Source organism: Manis javanica, chromosome 7 (assembly GCF_040802235.1).
Source record: "Manis javanica isolate MJ-LG chromosome 7, MJ_LKY, whole genome shotgun sequence".
NCBI classification, from domain to species: Eukaryota; Metazoa; Chordata; class Mammalia; order Pholidota; family Manidae; genus Manis; species Manis javanica.
Window position 1 is genome coordinate 43605258 of NC_133162.1, and position 11591 is coordinate 43616848.

The 11591-nt window shown below is 44.3% G+C and overlaps 1 protein-coding gene across 3 annotated transcripts in view; it reads left to right on the forward strand.

Annotated features, from left to right (window-relative positions):
- Nucleotides 1-11268, forward strand: part of MICU1 (mitochondrial calcium uptake 1) — a 239911-nt gene extending 228643 nt beyond the window's left edge. Inside the window, exons 12-13 of one of the 3 annotated variants that reach the window (XR_012133183.1) lie at nt 2304-2552; nt 11254-11268. Coding sequence is in view for 1 of the 3 variants with exons in the window: in XM_036998795.2 (XP_036854690.1) it covers nt 2304-2464 (161 nt within the window). In the remaining 2 variants the exon portion in view is untranslated. Of the gene's footprint in view, nt 1-2303; nt 3320-11253 lie in introns of those variants that run through there. The other 2 variants (XR_012133182.1, XM_036998795.2) reach the window with 2 other exon arrangements.
- Nucleotides 11269-11591: the final 323 nt, after the last annotated feature.

An 11591-nucleotide genomic window follows, 5' to 3' on the forward strand; every position in this document is an offset into this window, starting at 1 on the left:
TTATATTTACAATTTTTTTACTCTTTTAAATTTTTTTATTGAAATACAGTTGATATACAAATATTGGTTTCAGATATACAATATAGTGACTTGACAATTATATACATTACTAAATGCTCACCACAATAAGTGTAGTGACCATCTGTCACCATACAAAGATGTTACAATATTATTGGCTGTATCCCCTATTGTCTTTATAACTTTTGAAGCCAGTATCCTAGAGCTGGTTTATGAAGTGAATATGGAAATAGAGACAACCAGCCATGTGATTCTCCTCTACTCTAGGAATGCCTGGGAAATAGCACTTGATTTTCCTGCTTTTTAGAAGGAGGCTCTGTCAATATCAACTTGAATCACCTTTTAGAAAATCACTGAATGTCTCTGGGAGATTTTTTCTTTATCTACAGAAAAAGGAAGTCTATATTAAATTTAAAAGCCATTGTCATTTATTTCAGTACAAGATCCTAGATCAAAATGTGAGAGGACAGAGAATTCCAATTTTCAGACTTGTCTGTCACGGAATTTAGAGTTGCTCTCACAGATCACACAGGCACACAAATGGCATTCAGGTACTTACCTAGTTCATAGGTAGAGCCATTCAGGCCAGTCAGCTCTGACCTTAGAAAAGCAGGAAGCAAAATCCCATGGTAATTTGAGTGAAATGAGGTCAGGTTATTTTTTTTTAAGCATCTTTTTATACAGAATATTAAGAGTCTTGCTTAGACCTTATTCTTTTAATTACATTATTACTCAGCCATATTATCGATTACTATTCAGCATAGCCAGGCTACATTTTAACTTTTTGTATTGAAACACAGTGTACATACAGGAAGGCGCAAATATCGTTAAGTGTCAGCTTGATACTTTTTAAAAACCGAACAAGCATTATCCCGAAACATCACAGTACCAAGACCACACAGCACCCCCTTCCTGCCTTCTAGTCATTTCCTCTCCCAAGGGTAGCTACTGACTTCTAGTACCACAGATCAGTTTTACCTGTTTTTATTTGTTTGTTTCGTCTTGCTCTGAGATATCTCTGAGGCTGCCCATACCCTCTTCAGCTTAGGTGTTCAGGTACTCTCTACAAAATGAAATCATCTATTCCCTCTTCATACTCTCTTCCCAGACCAGTCATTAGTAGGTCTTTTTGCTCCTTTTCTGTTGTCATCACCAGCAGTAATAGCTGTCATTCTTATAATCAGCAGACATTTGCTCCAGGCATCTAGTCAAAGGGAAAACTGTCCTCCACTGTTGGAGTGGTTACTGTTCCATCTGGCTTGAGAGGTGACCTTTGGTTAAACCAGATGATCTCCGAGTTCTTTTCCAGATCTGAAAGTTTGCCACTGAGGAGGGTAGATTGAGAAGCTATGGGAAAATTGGGCTTAGCCCATAGCCAGATTTTGATTTGGGTTTGCACCATGAAAAACCCTTATCATCTCTCACCTGCACCATTGCAGCAGCCTCCTACCTGGTTTTGTAGTCCAGTTCTGTCACTTTCCAGTCCGATCCACATATATTCACCAGAGAAATCTATCCAAAATCAAAATAAGACTCCATTTCACTCCCCTACTTCCAGTCCTTCCCTGGTGTACCACTGCCTAGAAGATAAAGTGCAAACCCTTTAATAAAAATGCAGCATCTCTTGGGGCCCCGACTCCTGCCTGCCTTTCTAGTTTACTTGCCATGTCCCCCACTTCCGTGTGTCCAGCAATTCCTAACCACCTGCAGTTCTCCAGCAGCCATGCTGCTTCCTGCCTGTGCGTTTGCTTAGGCTACCACCACTACTTGGAATGCCTCTCCCATCTCACACCCCTTTACTTGGCCAATTCCTGCTCATCCTTTGGGAATCAACTTAGAAGTCACCTCCAGGAAGCCTTTACTGACCTATACTTGCACCACCCCCAGCCTGGGCAGGATATTCTTCCTCTGTGTCCCCACAACATCCTCTGTTTACCCTATTTTGATTTACCACACTATGAAATAATGTATTTGTCTCTCCCACAGCCTGGGAGTCTTTTCAAAGGACAAAGTCATATTTATCTCTCTATTCTCAACACCTAACACAGGACTTGACATATACTATATTCTCATTCAGCTTTTGTCATGTACACTAAACTACCACTGAGTTGCAGTTGGAAATATCAAGGAAGGAGCAAACTAGCTCATTTTAAGGCAAGAGAACTGTATTTGGCTGTGAGAGGGCACTGGGCTTTGGAACCCACATTGTGTGAACGGTGGAATTTTTTCAGTATCTTTGTTCCCAGGCCTCCACTTATCCCTGTTGTGTTTGCCTCTTCCTCTAGGCAATGGGGAGCTGAGCAATAAGGAATTTGTTTCCATCATGAAGCAACGGCTGATGAGAGGCCTGGAGAAGCCCAAAGACATGGGTTTCACCCGCCTCATGCAGGCCATGTGGAAATGTGCACAAGAAACCGCCTGGGACTTCGCTTTACCTAAACAGTAACCCAAAGCTGCAAGAGGGGCCATTCCTCCCCGGCCAGCACCCTGGTCCCTTGAGCAGAGCAAAGCCCTTCCTGATGCTAATTCTGGAAGTAGGTTTCTTTCTTTCTGGGATTGATCTCAGGATTCAACCAGTTTCCCCTCTCTACCCTCCCACTGTCCTAGCATTTGGCTAGGCTCTGAGTCTGCCTGGTGACTATCCCCACAGGGTCTCAGAAACATGAACAAGACCTCAAAACTCAGATTTAGGGCACTTTCAACGGTATACCCATTTAAGCACCCTACGAACAAACAATGAGAGAACAATCCACACACCTACTAACCCTGGGAAACACCCAATGCTTGAGTTGTTTTTGCTGTGGATTTATATTACCAAGAATGCTCCTTGCTTTTCTTCCTACTACAAGGGTTTTTTTAAAGCTACAAGTTGGGAAAACTTTTGGCAGGCAAAAGTATCATTCTGTGATGAATGGTAATAAGGATGACTCGGGCATCCTGAGCTGGCAGAAAGCCTGGGCCAGTGGAGGGATCTGTGTCAGTCCCCAGACCATCTCTGAGGCCTGCTCTGGGAAGGTGATGTGCACAGTGGAAACAGAGCAAGACTTGGAATTTAAAGCAGCTGTTTCGTGGCTCTCTCCACTCCCTTCTTTTCATCTAGGGCTCCCTAAGAAGACTCCACCATGACTCTGCTTATGAGCAGCAGTGACTGAGTTTATGTTCCCTGCAAGTGCCATTGCCCCCTCCAGGAGTGTGTCTCGGAAGCTGAGGCCTAGCTCAGGGCCTGTCTGCCCTCCATCTTAAACAGTTGTAAAATATCATTTTAATTATAACAGTTTGCAATAAAGCCCCCCCCAAAGGCTCTTGTCTCCTGGATTGTAGGACTCTCTGGAGCACTTTTTATTTCACTTCTCCACCAGGTTTGAGATCCCGCTTGCAGTGACTTATTTTCTTTCTACCAGAGTCTGGTTCGTCCTGTTGAAATACAGCTTTAGGCACAACAAAAATGAGACCATTCAGAGGCTAAGGGGCACACTGTCCCAGCACAGTTCAGATAGCATTTAATCCTGGGCCAAGACACAGTGTCCTTGATTACTCATAACCCACGATAAGGAAAGAAGATGGCTGGTGGAGTATATATGGGAAGTCATCCAGTATGGTGGACCTAGGCTTTAAGAGCCACAGCAACCAGTGTTTTATATGAACTCAACTCTGTCACTAACTCAACGTGCCCTTGAGCAAGTAATTTCCCATCTGTTTCCTCAACTGTAAAATGACAGGGTTGAGTTTAATGCACTTTAAGTTTTCTTCCAGTTCCAAAAGCCTCTCCTTCAGCTCTCCTCCAGAATAATGTCCCCTTCAGGACAGTTTTTCTAGTCTAATGTAATAGAACCATCACACCAAAACCCAGTGCTTCCTGCCACGCCTGGAAGGTGGTAGGGAGGGCTCACCAGCCAAGAAGAGCAGAGACCTGGGTCTGCACCTATGGCTCCCCAAGGACGGTACCAGCACCAGCATTTTCTCCAGAGCAAATCAGCAACCTCACTTCTAACATCCTTTCTGGGAACAGGTTAGATTCGCTCTCAAAGGATTTTGCCACTCACCTACCTCAGCTGTCTTCCACTCTTTCCTTTCCGGGGCTATGTATCCCTGGTACCCAAGTGGAGTCTTTGCCTTGCTCATTGCCCGAGGGCTGAGGCATGAGCAAAATGTGAGCTTTCTTAAATTTGTCCCAGAATTCCAAAATCACTCTTTTCCTCAGACCTTGTTTCTTCAGCCTAAAAGGGGCCCATTTATAGCCTTCGTGGGGCATTCACTCCCTACAAAAAGAAATCTGCTAATCAGCCTGGGTTCACTGAAGCTGAAAGCTAGAGCATAGTAGGAGAGGGTAAGGATCTCAACTACAACATCTTGAAACCTGGGGTCAAGGGCACATATCACAGGGATATGGAATTCCAGCTGAACGCCTTTAGCTCCTGGGAGTGCCTGAGGAAGCAGAAGTAGTGCAGGTGCTCAAGAAGGCAGGATGGCCACACTTCAGCAGAATGGGATAAATGCACATGTAAGAGGCACTAGCTAGGTCACCCAGATGAGCCCATGGTTCCCCAAGGAAGTCCTTGAGCAAGACGGCATGTGAGGAGGCTGAGAGGATTTTAGTAGGCAGACTTTGGGGGTAGGCTGGGAGCATTTGGGAATACAAAAGACTGATGGTGCTTCTCTTTTTACTCAAATTATTTCTTCTGCCTCCATAGAATAAACTTCCCCTTCTCCTTCAAGACTCAGCTCAAACTGTCCCCTCCTTAGGAAGCCCTCCAGGATCCTCATCCAGGCAAGACTGTAGCCCCATCCTTGCCTCCCAAGGTTCACTTGCCCCCCATCATAACACTGCTGTAATTCAATCTAATTTTTGTGAGATTGTCATCCCCAAAGTTGAGACCCAAAGCAGTGATGTGACCAAAGAAACAGCCACCACCGAAGGTAATTTAAAATTTTAAGTCTTAGCCAATGTAAAAGTGATTCCAGCAGCACCTCAATAAGCTTCTCCCACATACTCACTGCCACTCCCCACTTCTTTGGTTGTTTTCTCTACTTTAAAAAAAATAAAATAACTCTCCAGTCTAGCCACTAGGCTTTGCAGGGGGAAGGAATTTCAGAAGTGACCCAGGCTGCAGGGCTCCCTTGGCCGTGGGCCATCATCCACAAGGGCAGCCGGGAGAACAGGAGCGTTACTAAGGAAAATGGGCTTTAGAATCTGCAAGCTCTTCAAAACGTATTTTAATAGCTTTTAGAGCCCCACCCAGTTTTAGGTCTGGTTGGAGCATATGCACTCGGACTGAAGTGGAGACCAAGACAACAGAGAAGTCCAGGCAATGACTACTACCAGATAGAGAGTAAGGGACAGCAGCATGGGAGCCAAGAGCCAGGTCCTCCAGCCAGAACGTCCACCCCAAGCCTTAGCATAGCCCAAGCTGGAGGATGTGACACGCAGCTTGGCAAAGAAAAGGAAGCAGAGGTAAAGTTAAGCTTTCAGGCTTCAGATGCCATCTGCTGGCAAGACGGCTCAGCATGCAGACTCACTGGTCTGGAGCAGGGGAGGGGAAGCTGCTTGAGTCAAGCCCCAGCCCTTTTCTAATAGGCCTCCCAGGGACCTGAGCAGCACAGGTTTGAGTGGGATGAGTGGCCAGAGATGGACCATAACCATGAGGAGGGATGCTATGGACATGATTATAACAGAGGAGGAAAGAAGCTGTGCTTGTGTATTGTTCTCTATGGCTCCAAAATGGGAATTTTTACCAGCAAATGAGAGGGTATGAGTTACTCTATTCATTGCACCACTCTTTACTGCTCACCAGCCATGTGCCAGGCACTGAGCAAGGTCTCCAAGCAGTTTGAATTCTAGTGAGGAAAACAGAGAAGAAGCAATAAGGCTAAGTTTATCTGCTATAAGAGCACTTGGAAAAGCAGAAGGGCCATTTAATCCAGATTTTGGAGTGCAAGGCAGGCTTTCATAGCAAATTTTTCTTTTTTTTAATAAAAAAAATACTGAGGTCTGAGAGTTCAATAAGAGTTAACAAAGGAGGAAGGGGGAGTGCCCAGGCAGAGGGTACTGAGTGTGCAAAAGTCCAAAAGCCAAAAAGTGTATTTCTGTGAACAGAAGCTCTAGAAAGTACCCAGTGCAGAAGACTGGGGAGTGATTTTGTGACCCAGAAGTTAATTAAGTCACAAAAAAAAGATGAAAAACTACATGTGGGCATTTTAAAATACACTTAGAGGTTACAGAAAAAATCATGATGAAAATTTTTAAATACTATGGGAAAATAGTCATGTGTTCAACAAATAACTTATTGAAGCTCAAATTAAAAATTCAATTACCCATCAATCATTCACACTCTTGGGTGAATTCTCATCATCTTCAATGTGAGGTTTAGGTTTTCTTTTTTTTTTAATAGGTAAACATTCACATGGTTCCAAAATCAAACTTACATAGAAACAAACACACTGTAAAGCTTCCCAACCATTCCCACAGCTGCATAGTATTCCACTGTATACAATAGTGTGATCGATAAGGGTACTTTCTTCAAGGAGGGATTTTGGAGCCTGGAGCTCTCTGAAAGGAAGGCCTCAGTGTGGGTCACATTTGGAGGGAGCAGGGGACAAAGGTGCAAAGGACAGGAAGTGAGGGATACTCCACTGACTTGGCAATTCTTCCTGAAGTCTTAGGAAGGAATTTATCCCCCTGGCTAGCTCAGTGAAACCCTGGATAAGGTGTCTGGGGAGAGAAAAACCTGTCTCTGGGATTCATCTATTCTGTTCACTGAACAGATACCTACTGAGCCCATGGTAGGTATCAAGCCCTGTGCTCAGGCCCTTGGGAATGTGGGAGCCAGATCTCCACCTTAGTTTAGCTGGAGACAGGTGGGCCAGCTGCACACAGCAGTGAGGGTGAGTGTTCACGGAAGGGCCAGGCTCGGGTGCTATGGGAATTCCAAATGGAGAGCTCATGGAGGAGGCCTTTTCTCAGCCTCAAACTCTGGCTCAGATGTAATCTTGCCCAGAAAGCCCTTTAAGTCCTATACAAAACTAACAGCCCCCTCTCTCAAGCCTTCTCTGGGGCTGACACACAATCCCTCTGTTCCCTTACTAGACTGAGCTCCCCACTGCCAGGTTCGGGCTTTTATTCATGGCGCATCTCTGAATCTGTAAAGTTCTGCTCAGTGCCTGGCTTGCAGTATAGACATGTGACTACTAAATTAATTCTGCCTCTTAACAGAGAAGATAGAGTTTAAGCTGAGCCCTGAAGTATGAATTAGACTTTGGTAGGATGGAAAAGATAACGAAGGAGGACAGGCAGATAGATAAAGGCGGGATGACATGTACCTTACTAGACATGGGGAGGGGACAATAGGAGAATAATTCATGTTCAGCTCAGACTGAATTCTTGGTGTCCCCAGGAAAGAGAAATCTGGAAGATGGTGGTCACTTAATACAAGGGCAGCTTCAGCTCTAGTTGAAAAATGAGGAGATGCTAAGATTCACTTGGAGATTCATTTTCTCAGTTACTTCTCCTGGGTATCTGTGGAGGCACTTAAGGATTGAGCCCCATTCTCCCACAAATACCATGATTCCAACTAGTCAGGATAGAAGTTCCCATTTTTTCCTTAGATCCAAAATCATGACATCTTGATTTCAAGGACTATCAAGGAGAAGAAGCTGTCATTTCAGGTCATTCCTAGCATACCAGTTCCATTTTTAAACAAAATCTATAGACTAAGGATCATAATGTTTACCAGGTTTTACTAAGGACCTGAGCAGAAGTGTGGCTCTCTTCCTGGCCTTTGGACTGAGAAGGACCCATAGAAAGTCAAACTGCATCAGAACAAAAACCAATAGACCCAGTTTGAGATCTAAAAGAATGGTAGAGAGTGATAACATGTAGGCTGGTTAGACCTCAGTTTATAATTCCCTCTGAAACAACAAGGCCTATCTGAATTGAAACAATTTGGGAACCCAGCTCAGCAGCAGAAGGGAGGGAAGGAGAAAAATGTGAAAATAAGGTGTAACAAGATACCACCCCACCACACACTCAGGCTGCCTCTCCAGATCCTTACTGCTCCATACCCTGCCAACCGAGCCAAATTACTGATCAGACTCAAAACTTAAATAAAATTTTGTTATTTTTATGCATTGTGGAAAGGAGAGGAGGGCTCACCAGCCGGTAGCTGGGCAATCACAGTCCAATTCCTTAACACAACAAAATCACAGGCCTTCTTGAACACAGGAGTGAACTCCTCACAAACTGAAGTACCTTCAGTGGCTGGCAGGAGAAGAGGGGCCTCATGATCCTCAGGAGATGGAGATTTCATGATGCTTCACAGGAGAGAGGAAGATGGACACTGAAGTCCTCTGTCAGAAACCTCAGGCTATTTGAAAGTCATCCCAGTGTTTACCATTAACATACATTAAGGAATTGAAACAGTTTGGGAGACCTATCAATTTATGGAGACCTTGACTCTCTCTAAGTGTTGGGCTGTCTTATTAAGGAGGGGTTGATTTCCTCACCACCAGGATACTCTAGCAGGCCAGCTTGCAGTCACAGGAGTTTGCATCAAGAAGGGAATAGTGGAAATGAGAAGGAAGGTTTGATGTAAAGCTGTGAGCAGGCTTTTTTATTACACTGAAAAAATAAAAGCTATCTGGAAAGAACTTTCACAAGTTCCCACTTCAAAACTGACCAGCTGTCTGGGAAGAACTTTCACAAGTTCCCACTTCAAAACTGACCAGCTGGCCTGCAGCACACCTAACCACCCTGCCTTTCCTCCAGAAAATTAATGAGTTGTCCATGTGGCTTCTAAGGCCATCCCTCACTTGTGCTCCAGATCCTGCCTCCTCTGTCTACTGCCATAGTGGTCTCCTTCCTTCCCTGCATTACCAAAATGTATTGTCCAATTAAATAATTCCCATCACAGAATGCAATAGTATACCCCATCTTGAAAAAAAAAATCTTCCCCACATTCTCCACTATCAACCCATTTCTTCCTCACCTTCAAAGATCCATACCTGACAGGCTTTCACTACCATCCACTAAGAGCAGTTTTGTCAAGGTCACCACTGACCTCCACACTGTCACACCCATTGGCCATTTCCCAGTCCTCATGTTGCTTGGTCTCTCCACAGAGTTCACCAAAGCTTGACCCCCTCCCTCCCTTTCTCTTGAAACATTTGCTTCCCTTGGCTTCTGAGAACTCATTTTCTCATCTCACAAGTTGCTGCTTCATTCTCCTTTCCTGGAATCTCCTCTTCTTTCAGACCTCTATTGGGGTTTCACAGTATTATAGTAGGTGGGTAGCCAGACAGGAGCGGGGGTGGGGGGGGGGACTTTGGCTGGTGTTTACATTCAGTTAAATGCTTGTTTACATTCTGAACATTCCTGTAAGCTGTTCTAGCGGGATGTGAGGAGGGAGGTTATTGATACCAGACCTGACAAAACTGACTAGTTCCAACATGGAAAAGTTGACCCCGACTTCACCTCAAAGTACATTATACTCATTAGCATACTAAAAATCATACCCTTGGCACCATGATAGTTCCAAGGAAGACCATCTAAGGACAAAATAGGGTGTCACCCTGTTTCCCAGAAATCCCCTCCCTATTCTGAGAAAACCCCAGCCAACCTGTGGGGTTTAGTCCACCCCTGCTTAAACTCCAGCTATAAAACCACCCAACCCAATCCCACCATGCTGCTCACCTCTGGAGCACTCTGCACTCCTTCCTTGAGTGTGTACTTTGCTTTATTAAACTACTCTTTGCTTTTATCTGCTTCACCTGCTTGTGAATTCTTTCTCAGAGTCAAGAATCTCCCACGGGTTGAGTTCTCACCTAGCACACAGGGAGACCTCCCCCGACTGGATTGCCCAGCAACAACTGGGCTCAGTAATCAGCTTCTGCTCTTCCCTATCTACATTCCTTTCCTTGGTGCATTTTGTCCCATAGCTTAAAGAATCCCTACATATAGATAATTTACAAAATTATATTTCCAGCCCCATTGTCTTCCCCCAACCCTACATATATACAACTTCCTACTGTACCTCTCCATTCTAAAAAAACATCACAATCCCAACACACCCTAAAGCAAACATTTACTAGTTGCCCCAGTTCCCCGGTTCAGCAAATAGGAACTCTGTTCTCCAACTTAGGCCAAAAATCTTGGAATCATCCTTGACTTCTCTCACATCGCACATCCAATCCATCAACAAAATCATCTTGTGTCTTCCAAACGTATCTAGAATTTGACTACTTCTCACCACCTCCACCATCCCCCTTATTCACATTACTGTAGGGCCCACAGGTGGGCCACCCCAAGATGTGCCACTTTGGCCTGCAAATTATTTCAGAGCTGAAAACAGTCAAGGCCCAAAGACTCAGAAAGAAACTTTGACCTTCCCCCTAACTACATAAACCAGATTTAGATAGAGGACCTGCTCTAGGAAGAGAGCCATCACTTAGATAGCTGCATTATAATGTGAACTAGGTAGACAGGGAGGAAAGTGGCAAAGACTGTTAAAATTTCTCTCTGTGCCCCATTGTCTCTGTGTGGCCCAGCAAACATTTATTTGCCAAACATTTGCTCTTTCATAGTCCTGTGAAATGCTTACCTTTTCCTTTGACATCCCATACCCAAAACCCCTAATCCTAGTTCAGGACGTCAGATATACCTCATTGCCCCAATAATCTTTGGAATCTCACATCTATGGTGTCCCCACACATAATTAAACTTTGGGTTTAATCTCCTCTTAATCTGTCTCATGTCAATTTGACTCTTAGACCAGCTAGAAGAACCTTGAAAGGTAGAGAACAATTCTTCCTCCCCAACATTACCATTAATTCTCACCTGGATTATTGTAGGAGTGTCCTAACTCTCACCTGTAGTAGTCCCTTACTAAATATTGCTTGAGAGGCTAAGTAATATAAAAACTAAGAAATGATTGATGGGTTTGGCAATATGGGTCTTTGGTCACCTTGCCAAGATTGCTTTTACTGGAGTGGTAGGCGTGGAAGCCTAATAGAACTGGATTCCACTCTATAGTGGAGTCCTACATGCTCTCCGTAGCATATCCTCACTAACCCTTACTCATTCTACCTGGACCATCCTTCCTACAGAGAGTCACATCTGGATTTACATTTTCTCTCTCCTGAATTAACATTTTCTGTTAAAATGCCAGTTTTTGTGAGATTTATCAGCCTAAAGTAGCACCTCCCATTCTCTATCACTTAATTGTTTTCTGTTTTTCTTCATAGCATTTATCAGCCTCGGATTATCTGTTCATTGGATGTCTCCCCACTACCCAGCTACACACACTAGAACGTAAGTAAACTCTAGATGGGCAGGCGCTTTGTTTTGTTCAACACTGTATACTCAACCTGGCAAAAAAGCGGGTCCTTGATAAATATCGTTGAATGGGTAAATGACTTTCGTCTCAAACGCACAGAACATGTAAACATACGCAATTTTAAGACCTCGAAATGACCCCTCGGGTTCCAGGAATATGAGAGCGCACCTTAACACCTGTTTTAAACGGCCTCCTCTTACAAGACATACGGTAGCAATTCCTCCCTGGCTCAAATCTTAGAAAAGG